Source organism: Podarcis bocagei (assembly GCF_964188305.1).
Source record: "Podarcis bocagei genome assembly, chromosome: 8".
Taxonomy (NCBI): Eukaryota; Metazoa; Chordata; class Lepidosauria; order Squamata; family Lacertidae; genus Podarcis; species Podarcis bocagei.
This window is the reverse complement of record NC_138133.1, coordinates 92,843,344-92,858,719: the sequence shown is the minus strand read 5'-3', so window position 1 is coordinate 92,858,719 and position 15,376 is coordinate 92,843,344. Positions and strand designations below refer to the sequence as shown.

At 56.4% G+C, this 15,376-nt stretch overlaps 1 protein-coding gene and 1 long non-coding RNA gene across 8 annotated transcripts in view; one reads left to right on the top strand and one right to left on the bottom strand.

Annotated features, from left to right (window-relative positions):
- LOC308593217 overlaps positions 1-15,376 on the bottom strand; it is a 285,688-nt gene that overhangs the window by 192,956 nt on the left and 77,356 nt on the right. The window lies entirely within an intron of this gene.
- The window catches only part of MROH1 (maestro heat like repeat family member 1), a 60,118-nt gene that overhangs the window by 34,706 nt on the left and 10,036 nt on the right, over positions 1-15,376 (top strand). For 5 of the 7 annotated variants that reach the window (XM_081204312.1, XM_081204315.1, XM_081204314.1 and 2 more), the window contains exons 15-32: positions 502-646; positions 1,081-1,121; positions 3,103-3,250; positions 3,699-3,751; positions 5,504-5,611; positions 6,017-6,136; positions 6,301-6,423; positions 7,557-7,703; positions 7,826-7,852; positions 9,131-9,253; positions 9,739-9,818; positions 10,158-10,290; positions 10,763-10,858; positions 11,177-11,281; positions 12,570-12,705; positions 13,526-13,638; positions 13,874-14,026; positions 14,643-14,797. In XM_081204312.1, the coding sequence (XP_081060438.1) occupies positions 502-646; positions 1,081-1,121; positions 3,103-3,250; positions 3,699-3,751; positions 5,504-5,611; positions 6,017-6,136; positions 6,301-6,423; positions 7,557-7,703; positions 7,826-7,852; positions 9,131-9,253; positions 9,739-9,818; positions 10,158-10,290; positions 10,763-10,858; positions 11,177-11,281; positions 12,570-12,705; positions 13,526-13,638; positions 13,874-14,026; positions 14,643-14,797 (2,006 nt within the window). The remainder of the gene's footprint in view (positions 1-501; positions 647-1,080; positions 1,122-3,102; positions 3,251-3,698; positions 3,752-5,503; positions 5,612-6,016; positions 6,137-6,300; positions 6,424-7,556; positions 7,704-7,825; positions 7,853-9,130; positions 9,254-9,738; positions 9,819-10,157; positions 10,291-10,762; positions 10,859-11,176; positions 11,282-12,569; positions 12,706-13,525; positions 13,639-13,873; positions 14,027-14,642; positions 14,798-15,376) is intronic. The other 2 variants (XM_081204317.1, XM_081204318.1) reach the window with 2 other exon arrangements.

The window sequence follows — 15,376 nt, the reverse complement described above, 5'->3', positions numbered from 1 at the left end:
GGGTTGCAGATCAAGGATTTCTGCCGGGCTCCACCAAGTGGTGTCAAACATCTAGCAAAGGCTGGTCACGCAGAGGCCTCTTTAAAACCAGCTGCAGACTGGCCGTCTCATCCTGTGCTCTTGCACGGGGCAGCTATGACCAAACTGCGCTCCCTGCAGTGTGTGTGGTACAGTCCGTTGCCTGACCTGGAAAGTGTCCCAGGGATTTGGGGGCCTCCAAAGGGAGCGCAGAGAGCTTCCAAAGCGGTTTGGAGCCTGAGAAGATCAGCAGGCGCTGAGCTGCGTGTGGGTCTCGCTCTGGGTCCCTGGACGCTGCACCAGCGGCTTCTGCCTTGCTTGGAATGCTCTGGCTAGGGCCAGATTTTGAGGCATGCGCTCATCAGTCTGCAGTGGCTGCGCTGGGGAGGTGGGGAGCCTCCTGCACCATCTGGCTTTGCCTGCCTGCCCAGGGAGCACCTGCTCTTCTGCCTCGCCAAGGCCTGCTTCTCCCTTCCCTTGCAGGTCCTCTGGCCGTACCTCCTGGAGTTTGTGATCCCCATCCACTTGAGCAACGCCCTGACCCCGCTCTGCAAGAGCCTCATCTTCCTGGCTGCGCAGAGGCAAGAGAAGGATGAGCCCGACTTCCAGCTCCTCTACGAAGCCGGGGGTTCGTATCCCGTTGCCCCGAGGCCGGCTGGGTGCGCCCTTGCCGGGAGCGCTGGCTCTTTGCTGAAATCTCTGCTTTCATAAAGTCAGCTTGCGCAAGCGGAAGGCAGATGTTGCCTGATTTGGGCAGATGTTGTAAATGTTGTTCTTCTGCAAACTACCTTTCTGGGGGGGGGGGCTGCAGACAGCCTAATGGGGGTGGGGGCGGCAGCTTGAGTCCTGCGCAGACCAGCTCTGATTTCTGAAGCTTCTGCGCAGGCCAGGCCCCGGGACCTGAACTCTTCCCTGCAAGGAGCCTGGCGGAGACCTTGGGGTTTTGCTCTTCTGCCCCTTGCAGAATGCAGATGATGTTGCTGCCCCCCACGCCTGCTTTCTCCCACAGTGTGTGGACACAGGAGGTCTTGCCTTACTGTTTATTCCCCTCTTTATTTGCAGCAACGCTTCCAACCCCTCATGCTCTCCTGGCAAGGCTTCTGGTAAGTGTGAGGAGCCGGTCTGATGCACGGGTGAGAACGCCTGTGGAGCCACACCAGGTGGTGCGTTCAGCCCCGGCAGAGATGCCCCTGTGCCCTGGAGAACGGCTCTCCCCTCCCCAGTCCAGGCGCTCTCTCCCTGTGCCCAACCGCCCTCCAGTTAGGCACGTGGCGCAAGTCTTCTCTGCAGGCAGTTTCTCCTCCTAGAGGGCTCCTCACTGGGGCTCCTGAGCTGCCTGGGGGCTCACAATTGGCCTAGGGAAGGCTGGTGGCACCCAGCTTCCTGCGGCAAGCCCAAGAGCATCCCTGCGGGATCAGGCCCAGGGGGCCCATCCCTCTCACCGTCCTGCTCTCTCAGTGGCCAGACAGACACCCACAGGGACACCCACAAAGCACTGCATGGTGCAGTCCTCAGTCCAGAAGCTGTTCGTTCCACAGGCCGGGTCCTCTGATCCTTGCAGCTGCCTGGATCTCTAGTGAAGACAGGATTTAGACCAGGGGCTGGCAAGGTTTACTGTAGCCTTCTCAAAGCAAGGAAGGATTGGACTCTGATTAATAGAATACACACGAGGCTTGACCAGCAAGACTTTGGGAGGAAGTGTCAATAATAAACTGTCCACCCCTTGGCCCAGGTCGTTTTATTCACAAAAGAACTTTTTACACAGTGTTCATAAGAACCAATCAGATTTCCTCTGAGCATTTCAAAACCCCCACGTGGGACAAAGTCAGATCAGAAGAAATTCTGTTAACTACAAAGAAACTATCTCCTACTTGAGCATGCATATGTAGTTCAGAGTAAATAAAATAGGAATAAAAGGAGGAATGCATTCAGCCAAACCCCGGAGGTCATAAACAGGAGTACACAGGAGAGGTAGGATGGCAGTATTTGCCCTCTCCCTGTGAACTCTCTTCCTGGCCCTTAAGATATATCTAAAGATTAAACTAACCCGTTTTTATATACTGAGGATGCCCAGTGAAGCAACTGGCCTGTGTTTCAGAATGCTCATATGTGCCTGTCAGGCGTAGAGAAAGCAAATGGCCGAGGTGCAGAGGCCTGTGGGATTCGATCAGAAACTATTGTCAATGAATCAAACCCAGTCAATGCCAAGCTTTCATGGCGGACACAATGGCTTGCTCCATATTTTATAATTCCTCATAGCAATCCCACCTGATCCCCACACTCTGGATATTTGCACTCCCACAGTTTACCTCGCCTGGGCTGGTTCATTCCAGCAGAGATTCCTTTGTGGGCAGGATTGTGTGTGTGTATGTGTGCGCACGACAGTGATTTTCAGCATCTGCATCTGCGCAGATGCAATTTATGATGCCGCAGAAGCGAGTCCCCATGCTGTGTCGGGCCACTTTAGCACAGCGCACAGGGACTCGCTGAGCGGGCGGCTTGGTTTGGGGGCAGCTCATGCACCGGTTTTTTGGCTCCAAGACTTTGGCCACCTCATGAGAAGAGAAGACTCCCTGGAAAAGACCCTGATGTTGGGAAAGATGGAGGGCACAAGGAGAAGGGGACGACGGAGGATGAGATGGTGGGACAGTGTTCTCAAAGCTACAAGCATGAGTTTGACTCAACTGCGGGAGGCAGTGGAAGACAGAAGTGCCTGGCGTGCTCTGGTCCAGGGGGTCACGAAGAGGCAGACACGACTAAACAACAACAACATGCACCGGTTGAACGACCCCTGTGGGCTGCTTGTGGCCCATGGGCCTTAGGTTGCCGACCCCTGACTCCTAGGTCTAGTCCAAACTCCTGCCATGCAGGAATCACACCTGAAGCCCCCCTGAGAGGTGGTCCTTTGCTGTCTCCCGCTGACCAGCCCCCTCTTGCCCCAGGGAGAGCCCGGGTGCTGCTCTCAGCCAAAGGCTGTGCTGGAAGCTCCCCCCTCCCCAACTTGGAAGGGCTTTCTGTCTGTGGCTCTGGCGTGTGGCTCCAGGAAGGCGCCCTTGCAACCCCCCTTGCTCTTCTCCCTCCCAGGTCGTCTCTTCCCAGCCTTACGTGGGGGAGGGCCGTGCTGCCGCCGTCCTTCGCCTCCTGAACGTGCTCCACCTCAGCGTCCACAAGGCTCTGGGGCCGCTGTGGGGCAAGCAGATCCCCGCGTTGGTGGAACACCTGGAAGGTAAAGGTGAGGAGGTGGCCGCAGAGCACCTCTGCCTCTCTTGGGAAGGGACCCCAGCCCTTGACTCTTCTGCCGCCCCCTTTTTGACTGGGGGGGGGCACCTCCACACACAGTGGGAGCTATGAGCCTGGCCCCGAATGCAGAGCAGCCCCCTGAGGTTCTGGTGTCCACAGGATCCTTCCAGGGAATCTGTGGCGGTAGAAGCAGAAACAGCAGCTCTATTGGGGGTGCGCCAGTTGCTGAAATATGGCAGGTGTTGGGTCTGCCATTTCCGTGTCAGGAGCCTGAACTGCATAGCTTGGGGGGGTGGGGTGGAGGAAGACTCCCCCTTGGATGTGAAGAGAAGCCAATCCCAGCCAGGAGGGGACGGAGCACTGAGCTTGGGGGGTCCTCAGGTATCGTGATTCAGAGCAGGAATCCTTGTGCGAATCCCCTCTCCTCTTCTGTCTTCCAGCAAATACGAAGGCTTCTCTGTCTCATAAGGAATGGGAAGACCAGCTGCTCCAGGTGAGGCAGGCTCCATCCTCCATCCTCCTCTGAGCGAGGGGCCCCTCGGAGCGGAGCAGCAATCCTTTAAAGATACGCACTTTTCAAATTTACACATTTCATTAGTTTTACAATCCATTTAAAATTCCAAAATTTGACTCCCCCCTCTTTCTGCTGTTCCTTAAATTTATTTAATATCTTTTGCAGATCCAAATTCATTTAACTTGCACATTTAATTATCTTCCTTAAATATATACTGTTATAAAACTTGCAGGTTATTGCAGTAATCCTGCTAATGTTTTTATCTGTTTACTGAATATGGAATATTTACAGATAAATTGTACACAGATAAAAACAGACAGAGCTGAGCATCACTCTTGATGGTACACCAGGAGGTTTGCTGATGCCCCTGTCCAGATGCCTCGCTCCCTCCCTCGCTCCCCCAACTCCAGCCTCTTAAACTTGGCTCTGTGACAGTGACGGGGTCCTTTTCTTCCTGGAGAGCGACATGCCCACCTTGCTGCTCCTTGCACACCTGAGCAGCGCAATCTGATGCTTCCTCAGCTGTGGTGTAGTGGTTAAGAGCGGCGGACTTGTAATCTGGTGAACCGGGTTCGCATCTCCGCTCCTCCACCTGCAGCTGCTGGGTGACCTTGGGTCAGTCACACTTCTCTGAAGTCTCTCAGCCCCACTCACCTCACAGAGTGTTTGTTGTGGGGGAGGAAGGGAAAGGAGAATGTGAGCCGCTTGGAGACTCCTGAAGGGGAGTGATAAAGCGGGATATCAAATCCAAACGCTTCTTCTTTCTGGGTGCCTCCCCGCCCCGCCCCCCCCAGTCTAGGGGGCTCAGGTGAGACCCGCCTGTGGTTCTGAGGCTGCAGCCCTGGGCTTCATGCGCAGCTTCTCCCAGCGCACTTGGCTTCCCTCCAGGGCTCTGTGGTGCTTCTGGTTCCTGCAGAGCCTGCGGGGAGGGCAAGGGAGCTTCTGAGCGGCTGGATCAGGCCAAAGGGGCCCCATCTGGTCCAGCCTCTTGGTCTCACGGAGGCCCCAAAGGGAAACTTGCAAGCGGGATTTGGGCGCAAGAGCAACTCCCTCCCCTCCTGCCGTTTCCAGCAACTGGAGTCAAAATACTTGATTGATTTATTTATTTTAAATGAATTTATTTATTTGGTTTTTCAGATTAAAATTTTACAGTCACATATCCAACATGCAACATAGAAACAAGGCTCTAAAGACCATTTGGACTATTATAAAAGATGGAGGAGGAAATGATCAATAACAGGACCCACGAAGAGGAGGAGGGAACTCCAGGAGATTCCTTGGAATCTTGTTTTTATGTTGCATGTTTGTGATTGTAAAATTTTAATTTGAAACCCGAATAAATTTATTTTAAAAAAATAATTCTAAAGGATCTCCTGGACTTATTCCCTCCTCCCCTTTGTGGGTCCTCTTGTTAATCATTTCTTCCTGCATCTTTTATGATAATCCAAATCTTTTACCCCTCCACTGTGTCCAAAATACACCATGAAACTATAAGTGTTATTCCAATCCTACTGATGATTTTAACTGTTTACAATGGTTTTTAAGATAAATTATAAAATTCCTTATTAAAATTTTGGTCTTCCTGATTTCTGATTCTCCCGGTGACTTTCGCCATTTCGGCATAATCCACCCACTTGATCTGCCCTTCTTCTCTGCTGGGGACTTTATCGAAATCCTTGGCCGTGCCCTTGGGCTAATGCTCTCCCTCCATGCCAATGCCTCTGCCCACAGTTCCTTCGACAGACCCTGGAGGCCATTTCGGACACACCTTGGACCAGTCAGCTGCTCCTGGAGATGGGCAGGCAGCTGAGCAGTTACAACGGGTCTCCTCTGGAGAAGGTCTGTGGCCTGGGCTGTTTGGGGAGGAGGCGAGGAGAGAGCAGAGTCAGGATCCAACCTCCTGGCTCTTGACCTGGGCTGAGTGATTCCTGCCAGGGGGCTGTGGGCTTGCTGCTCTCTTTAGGCCAGGGACTGCCCAGCTCCCCCTCTCTCCTTGGGGTCTGCTGTGTCCTGGGGGGCAAATTCTGGACAGTTCCCGGTGGCAGTGGCGTAGCGTGGGGGGTGCAGGGGGGGCCGGCCGCACCGGGCGCAACATCTGGGGGTTAGGGTTAGGGGGCGCAAATCCACGGGTTAGGGGGCGCAAATTACTTGCCTTGCCCCGGGTGCTGACAACCCACGCTACGCCACTGCCTGGTGGGCAGTCGTTACAGCGGCTCTCATCCCCCTTTTTCCCTTGCGCACCAGAACTTCCTCTACAAATGCATCGGGACGGCCTTGGCTGCTTGTCCAAACAAGGATCTGGTGCGGAAGCAACTCCAGGAGCTCCTGGAAACGGCCAGATATCAGGAGGAGGCCGAGCGAGAGGTGAGGGGGCTGGAATGGCTGCCCCAACAGCCCCACCTGCCCCAAGGGGTGGGCAGAAGGAGGGCTCTGGGCAAGGAAGGGGGCCCCTGCCTGGTCTCCTTTGCCTTCCAGCTGGCCCTGCTGCTGTCGTCCCCTGACGCCTGGGTCTGCTCCCTTCCCTCCAGGGCCTTGCCTCCTGCCTGGGGCTGTGTGCCATCAGTCACCTGGATGAGACCCTTGCCAAGCTGGAGGAGTTCGTGAAGTCGGACGTCTTCAAAAAATCCGCAGGGCTGTTCAGTATCTTCAAGGTATGAGCATCACGAAGACACACTTTTCCCTCATGTGGGCAGCAGGCGAAAAGTTACTCTCTGAGGTGTTTGAAGAGTGTTTGCTTCCGTTACTTGAGATTCATGGCCTGTCCTCTTTATCTTTTTTAAAGGATCTGTGTGTTTGTACAATATCCAGATGGATCTATGCGAGAGCTTATGTATTCTAAGCATCATTAACTTATAACAACTGAATATCTAGAGAGAACCCTATTTTTCGCTCCACAAGATGCATCTTCCTATAAGACGCACCTAGTTTTTAGAGGGGGGAAAGCAAGAAAAAATTTTGTGCAGAGCATGTAAGCGGCTCTCACTTTTCTTGCTCCTGTCCATTCCTCCTCCCGCTTCTCTGTGAAACCAGAAGAGCGAGAGCAGCGCAGCGGCTCTTTCTCTGCTGGCTGCACAGCAAGCAACAGACGGGAGCCATGGCTCCGGCTGCGGAGGCATCCCTCAGCTCGCGACTGCAGTGGTAGCTGAGGGATCCCTCTGCCGCCCAGTGCATTCGCTCCCTGAGATGCACAGACATTTCCCCTGACTTTTTAGGAGGAAAAAAGTGCGTCTTATGGAGCGAAAAATACAGTATGTACAGTGGTGCCTCGCAAGACGAAAAGAATCCGTTCTGTGATTCTCTTCGTCTAGCGGTTTTTTCGTCTTGCGAAGCAAGCCCATTGACGGATTAGCGGATTAGCAGCTTTTAGCGGCTTTTAGCGGCTTATCGGATCAGCTGATAAGCAGCTTAGCGGCTTAGAAAAGGGGGGGGAGGAAAAAAACCCGCAGGAACTCGCAAGACATTTTCTATGATTCTATATGGTGTTTCCTGCTTGGCAGGGGGTTGGATTCGATGGCCCTTGTGGTCTCTTCCAACTCTATGATTCTATGAAGCAAGCCCATAGGAAATTCGTTTTGCGAAGCACCTCCAAAACGGAAAACTCTTTCGTCTAGCGAGTTTTCCGTCTTGCGAGGCATTTGTCTTGCGGGGCACCAGTGTATGTAAATAAATTGGACAAGATTAGCATCAATCATAAAATATAAGCGTAATAAATTGCTGCTTGAAATCTTTCCATCAGTGATCCAGAGCCGACTCGACCCGTAACTCTCCCCCCTTCCCCCTCCAGGATCGCAGTGACAACGAGGTGGAGAAGGTGAAGAGCACCCTCATTCTGTGCTACGGCTTTGTGGCCAAGCACGCCCCCAAGGAGCTGGTTCTGGCACGGATTGATGCCGACATCCTCCGCAACATCTTCCTCTACTTCAACACCAAGGTGAGCCTGGGCTCTTGGGGTCAGGTGTGACCAGGGGGGGGGGGCGGGAGGAGGGCAGCTTCAGTGGCCTCTCAGTCCTGGCCTCCTGGAGGGTTAATGCGTGTCTCCTTTATTTTGTCCAGGTTCTGGGAATAAAAGTAGAAACCAAGGTACAGTGTCAGGCCCTTGGCTCGCACTCGCTCTGTCCTCTCGGTCTGCCTCTCTCTCTTGTCTAGTCAGCTCTTAGGAGGAAGGCTGGGGGGCAAGGCTGGGGGGCAAGCCTCCCTGCCCCATGGCTCCCATTGGTTTAACTGGCACAACTGGTGCCTATCTGTCCTGTCAAGGCCAGGATGAGCAAGCTGATGGCAATCTCCTGCTGCACTGAAGAGTGTCCCTGAATCCCACCCCTTCCCAAGCCCCCCTCTGGTCAGAAAGGAACTGGTCCCTGGTTTGCCAGCTGATCCTGGAAGCGCAGGCCTGGTCTGCTTAGGGCAAGCTCTGGGCAAGCTCTTGCCTGCTTCTGCTGCCGCTGCTGCTGCCCCCTTGCAGGGCTTTGGGCAGCTGGTCCACAGAAAGGGGAAGGGCTGTGTAGCCCAGTGAGGAGAGCATCTGCCTCACAAGCAGAGGGTTCAGTCCCCCCTGAAATCTCCCGGTAGGGTTGGGAGAGACGCTTGCTTGAAGCCCTGCGGAGCCACGGCTGCCGGCCAGTGTAGGCAATACTGAGCGTGATAGACCAGTATAAGGCAGCTCCCCATGTAAAGGGCATCATAAAGAGGCTGGAGCGGCTGCCCACTTCTAACTCTGCCCTCACCCCCAAGGCGAGGCTGAGGCCCCCTGTGCCCCAGGAAAGGGGTGTGTGTGTTTGGGTGTGTACGCCCATTGCAAGGAGTCTCGCACTAACATTTTTCTTCCGGTCTGTCCTTTGCACTAATCTCTCTGGTGGGGTCACGCTGGGTGTTCTGAGATGCTGGCCTGGAAGCCCAGTTGGTGTTACGTCCTCCTCCCCTCACTGGGGGGGGGGGTTGACCTTGAGGCCCCCAGCAGCGAGGGTCCTGCCGGGGGGTGGGATGGGGGCGGAGGGCACTCCTGAGCAGAAGAGCCCCGGGCAGCAGAACCAGACTTGCTTCCGAGCAGCTGGAGGTTTGGCCCCGGCCCCCTTTGACCCCGGGTCCCCTGGAGCTTTCTTTCCTGGGGTGTGTCTTTGCTTTCCTCTGCCTTGGGATGGAGCACCCCCTCTTCTGGCCACGTTTCAGAGGGAGGCAGGTGCTCAGCCCCTTCCACATTCCTCCTGCACTTGGCCTTCCCCTCCTGACCATGCCTGCCCCTCTGGGCCTGCAAAAGCCCCCCTGGGCGGGTGGGTGGCAGTCGACCCTCCCGCCTCCGAGCAAGAGAGGGGCTGTGAGGCTGGCGCTGGTGCCCTCAGTGCCACCCTGCATCTTTGCCCTCAGGACCTGATGCTGAAACTGTGTCTCATCCGGAGCATCTGCCTCATCTGCCAGGCCATCTGTAACAGCACCCAGTCGGGCGACTTCACCTTCTCCCGCAAGGCGGAGCTGGTTTCACAGATGATGGTGAGGAGAGGATGTTGCCATGGATGGGACTTGCAGCCGTTTCTGGCCTGTGTCCTCCTCACCTGCTCCTCCCGTTTGGCTCTCAGTTTAGCCTCGTCTCCCAAGCCCTGAGCACGCCCATGGGGGGAGAGGGATTCGGCCCCAGGGATGGTCCGTAGGGCCAGCACTTGCAGAATGTGACATGCTGCAGAGTGCTCTGAGCCTGTGCAGAGTGCCTTCCCCTCCCTGCCTGGGACCCAGTTTCTCTGGGCCGCCTGCTCCATCTGCAGAGGGTTCCTAGATGCAACGGGATGTACTCTTGCTGGGTTGTGAACCTTGGCCACCCCTCTTCCTCCTCTGCGCAGCTTTGAAGACGGCTGCCTTGTCTGTCCTTCTAATGCCTCCGCATCTCCCACAAGGCTTGCAGCGTGGGAGGGGGCGTCATCCCGGGAGGGGCAAGGGGCTGTGGCGGCCGGCCCCCTCCTCTCACGCTTTCTCTTCCGCAGGATTTTATCAAGGCGGAGCCTCTGGACTCCCTGCGAACTCCCATCCGCCAGAAGGCGATGACGGCCTGCATGTTCCTGGTGTATCCTTTCCCCACCAGCCTGTATCTGAGGCACAACTGGAAACACCAGCCGGGGATGCCACAGGGTGCCCAGCTGAGGTTTTTTTTGGGGGGGGATTCAGACTTAGGGGTTTGCTGACAGGTTGCCAGGAAGCCAAGAGCTGTCTGGCGTCCAGCTGGTCTCTTTGGCCACTGATGCTCCTCCAAACCTGTCTGGTGCCACTTCCATAAAATGAACTAAGCCCACCAGATCTGAGAGCCACACATGAATGATGCTTTGGGTGGAGCTCTTCCCTTTCCTGCCCCTAGGGGTGCCCCTGCTCAGGAGTTTTTCCCAGGCCCCCTTAACTTGCTCTGCAGCGTCCTGGAGCCGCCTCTGAGCGAGGCTGAGAAGGCTGAGCTGCTGGAGACCTGTCTGGGCAGCGTCCTCCCCCTGCCCCTGCCGGACGCCCCCAGGGAGAAGGACGGGGGGCTGGAGGCTGAGCACAAAGAGGTACGGCCGGACGGAGCTCCCTCTGCCTCCCCCCCCTTCCCTGCCTGCCTGAGCAGCCCCTTCCATCCACAGCTGGCCACTTTGTTGGGCATGCAGGGACGGGCTCTGGCAAGCACCCGGTTGCCCTTGTCCAGGTGGCACTGGAGGAACTCCTTGCCGCAGGTCGACATGGTTCCTCCTCTGGCATTTGTCAACCGGCCCCCCTCCCGGGGGGGGGGAGTTCCAGGTGGCTTTGAGTGGGGGAGCTTCATCCCTGGGTCCCCTCCGCTTGGGCCTGTGCAGACAGGCCTTTGGTGCCCGGGACGGGCAGAGGCAGAGACCTGCCCAGGAGTGTCTCTGGGCTCCACAGGACATGGGACTGGGCTTCTGGGGTGGGGTGGGGGGTGAGAGAAGCTGTGTGGAGCCTTCGCACCCAGGTGGGAGGCAGGAAGTGGCCCCTGGGCCTCAACTTCCCTTCCTTTTCCACGCTCAGCCTCTGTGGTGCGACACCCTTCGTGCCCTCAAAGACCTGCTGAAGAGCATCCTGCACAGACACATGACGCCCCATGGCCTGCAGACCATGTTTGAGGTAGGGGGAGCAAGGAGAGAGACCCGGGGGGCTCCCACAGCCCTCCTATGGTGGGCGGGCCTTGCGCATTGAGCAGCCGCCCCGGCCCACCTGTGGCAGTCCCTGGAGAGAGGGGGAGGCATCCTGTCTGCCCCCTTCTCTCCCACCCTCTTGCTCCAAGACACCAGCTCCCTCCTTCCGGGCAAAGGGCTGAGAGATCTTTCCTCCCAGGGCCACCCTTTGCCCGGCCTCTGCTGCCCCCTTCTGGGGGCTCTTGCAAGGGGACCCTCTGTGGGATCTCTCTGGCCGAGCTGCCATTTCCGCCTTCTCCCTCCGCAGCACCTGAGCCCCTGGATCAAGTCCGCCAAGGAGCACGAGAGGGAGCGAGGCGTGGAAGTGAGCGCGGCCGTCCTGGAGTTCTATCGGGAGAAGCTGAATGTCAACGTGAGTTCCCCTCCCTCCCGCAGCCACAGGGCTGCCTTTGCTTGGCTTGGCCTGATATTTGGGCTGCTCAGGACCACAGGTGTGTCTGGAGCATCTTATCCCGCGTTTGCAGTCCCTCGCATTGGCACCAGACCCAGAGCCACTGGGGAGCGGGGCCTGGTGCCCGCCTGGTGCTGCCAACAGCCCTCCCAATGTGGCACACTGGCTGTGTCTCCCCGGCTCCACCCCTGGCTGCGTGGTGCCTGGTGGAGAGTGCGAAACCTCGCACCTGACTGGACTGTGCGTGGGGGAACTGCCATTCACAGTGCTCAGTTTATTCAATCATTATAATAATTGTAACTCACCCATCGGACTGGGTTCCCCAACCACTCTAGGTGGCTTCCAACAGAATATAAAAAGGAAGACCTCATATATTAAAAGCTTCCCTGCCCCCAGGGCTGCCTTCAGATGTCTTCTGAATGCCTTAGAGCTGTTTATCTCCCTGCGAGGAAAATTCTCAGGGATGACTCACACCCCGGCCAGCACCTCTTTAAACTTCTGCCCTCGTGCAGGAGATATAAAAGTATAATCAGCTGTACCAACAGGCTAAAAAACAGCTTCTATCCGTGGGCTGTTAGGCTGCTGAATGGAAAATAACATAGCGAAATTGACTTACGAGGTGGTGTATTGTTCAAGAAGAGATTGTTTGGCGGGGGGAGGGAGACTCGTTTAATTTCATTGGTTTTTTGGTGTGTTTCCCCCCCAAAAAAATTTATTCATTTTATAACACAAATAAAAAGCACAAGCAGAAAAGACAAACAATACAGACAAGTTCTTGTTATAGCCTTATTTTCCTAAACATTGTTAAGTGGGCTTCCGCAAGTCCCACCTACCTGATTTTAATTTTACTCATTTAATTTCATTGTACACAGGTTGTACAATGACAATAAAGCTTTATTATTATTATTTATTATTATTATCATCATCCATCATCATCATCATCATCATTTGACGGGAGGGCATTCTGCAGGACAGGCCCCTTCCGTGCCAAAAGAGCTCCCGACGCGAGCCAAGCTCTTGCAAGAGTGGTGAGCCACCTGCTGCCTTGCACAGAGTTTGGGGCTCTCTCTGGCTCCTGGGGGGCTCCTGTCAGCCCTTGGCCCTGCTGGCTTGCGTGAGTTTGACCGACAGCGGCTCAGGTTGTTGTGGCCCAGTGCTGCCCCCTTGCGGGGACTGTAATTGGGGCATGGCATGGCAGCCCCCTTGCCGCCGTGCTCTCAATGGGCCTCCTGGTGCCTTGTGTTCCCAGACGGTGGTCCCTTTCTACAACGTGGGGCTCCTGATCGCGCTCTTTGCCCCCCGCTGCACCGACTCCCTGGTCGGCACCCGCCAGCACGCGGTCGACTGTGTCCACAGCCTTTTGTACATCCAGCTCTACTATGAGGGTAAGAGCCAGCGCTTGTTTCTTGGGGGGGCGGGTGGCAAAAGCGCGAACCTTCCTGGTGGGATCTCTCTGTCCCTCCCTCTCCTCCTGTGTAGGGCCAGCCTGGCCTCTGCAATACCTGGCTCTGCCAAGGCTGAGTCCAAGGTGCTGGTCCAGGTGTAGGAAGCCTTGCGCATCTTGGCACCAGGATCCCCCTTCCACACCCCAATCTCAGGGGCCCCTGCAGATCCCATCTCCCCAGGAGGGCCCCTTGCATACGATGCACAAACAGCCTCCTGTGACATCCCATACAGGGGCCTTTCTGGGACCCAATGAGGACTTGGCTTTGTCAACCAGCCTTTTAAGTGATTTGCTTGTCTCTGTATCTGGACTTGACATTGCATTCATGTGTTTCTATTGTCAAACTTTATGGAAAGCAATTCATTAAAATCCCAAATTCAACGAAAGAGTACTTCAACCAGGGCTTGCTCCCACCTCCTGGCTCCCACCGGCCTTGTTTTTCCTGGTGGGGGGGAAGCAAAACGAGTGGGAACTGGAGAACTTGACCTTGCCCTTTCCCCTGAACTCGCTGGCACTCAGTCCAGTACCCCCCCCCCCCAAAAAAAGATGAAGAGCAGTGGTTGTTTTGGGATGCTGCTTCCTTCTCTGGACAGCAGAGGGGGGTATATCGCTTGCGCAGGCAGGAGCTGCTGGGATTGCCAAGGGGGCTTGCAGGGGAGGGGGGAGATGGTCCTGGAAGGGGAGCTGTGTGGCCCAGGTGGGCAAAGCCCCCCCCCCCCCCGATGCCTCCAAAGACTGGCTGCCCTTCTCCGTCCGCGCAGGGTTTGCTCGAGATCACAAGGACGAGTCTCTGGAGAAGCTGAAAGCTCTGAAGACCGCCCTGAGAGACCCCGACGTCAACACCCTCTTCCAGGCCTGCTGCAACATTGCCCAGGTGGGACCTTGAGATGCTCAGCCTGGGCAGGGGGGGGCGCTTGTTCCCGAGGGGGTCGGGGGCTTCCCCTGGGTCTCCTGGGGCAGCCGGGCCGGTTCCTTGCCTGATGAGTTCCTGTCCTCCTTTTAATGTATTTCTAATCTTTGTTGGAAGCCGCCCAGAGTGGCTGGGGAAGGCCAGCCGGATGGGCGGGGTACAAATAATAAATTATTATTATTATTGCTTGGCCCAACAGGTAATAGCCAAGCGGCTCCCCCCCGACCAGCTGCTCAGCCTCCTCCTCTCCATGCTGGAGGGCTTGGCGGATCCGGACAAGAACTGTTCCCGCGCAGCCACCGTGGTGGTCAACTCCCTCCTGAAGGAGCGCGGGGCTGTCCTGCTGGAGAAGGTGAGGCGGAGGTGGGGGGCTCCCCTCCCTCCCTCCTTCCTTCCCTCCTTCTCTCCTTCTCCTTGGGCTCTTGAATGTCCATGGGTGCTAGGAGGAAGGCTGGGGGGGGGCCCTCCTCTCCCTGGATTGGGATCCTGGGTCTTTGGGGCAGAGGCTTGGCGGGCTTCTCTGCGCTTCCCCTTCTTAATCAAAGAATTGTAGAATTGTAAGAGACCCCCCCCCAGGGTTGTCTAGTCCAACCCCCCTATGCAGGGGTCACTACCAAATCATCCCCAATGGGGGGCCCCCAACCTGTCACAGCTGCTTCAGTTGTGATTCCTGCATTCTTGTAGAGGACTTGGCAACAAGTGCCAAGTGGGGGGGCGCCCACTCCAGAAGCCCTTATGTGCTCCCCCTAGGGCAGTGGTTCTCTCCCTGGGGGTCCCCAGATGATGTTGGACTACAACTCCCATCATCCCTGAGCTCTGGCCTTGCTAGCTAGGGGTGATGGGAGTTGTAGTTCAACATCTGGGGACCCACAGGTTGAGAGGATGGAGTTGAGGGGTCCCTCCCTCCTGCTCTGCCTGGGGGGTGCCTGTCGCGGCAGCCCCTGAGCCCCCTGTGCCCCCCCCCACAGGTGCCGGAGATCCTGGCAGTGGTGCACTCCAAGCTGCAGGAGGTGGAGGAGGAGGCTGTCCGGAAGGCGGCCCAGCAGACAGTCCACATCCTGGCCTCGCAGCACAAGGCCGCCGTGGTCTCCAGCCTCCTGGGCAACCCTCTGCCCTTGGACAGGTAGGCGGCTCTGCACCTGCGTCCGCTGGAGCCCTTTGGCCAAAGCCTTTGCAGCTGCTTCTGGTGGGGGGCCTTTTCTCCAGGAGAATCTCCCTTCTCCTCCCCCCATGGTAAGGAGGTGGTGCAGGAAGGCTCTGGCTGAGGTCAGCCAGGCCAGGAATGGTGCCCAAGGGGTCTCTTTCTCTCTTGCCCCTTCACACGTCTGCTTCCTGCAGCCCAGAGGCTCTGGCTGTGGCTCTTTGGAGCCCCTCTTGGCTTCAGCCCCAGGGATGTGAGTCCAAGGTGGGGAGGGAGCTCTGCTGAGTCAGGAGCTGGAGCCAGAAGAGCCTTGACTGAGCATCCTGGGCTGGGGGAGCCCCTGTTTCTGGCCGATGCCTGAAAGTGCAGGGCTCCCTGTTCTCCCCCGGCAGCCATATAATAATAATAATTTATTATTTATACCCCGCCCATCTGGCTGGGTTACCCCAGCCACTCTGGGCGGCTTCCAGCAAAGATTAAGAATACATTAAAATGTCACACATTAAAAGCTTCCCAAAACAGGGCTGCCTTCAGATGTCTTTTAAAGATAAGATATCTGCT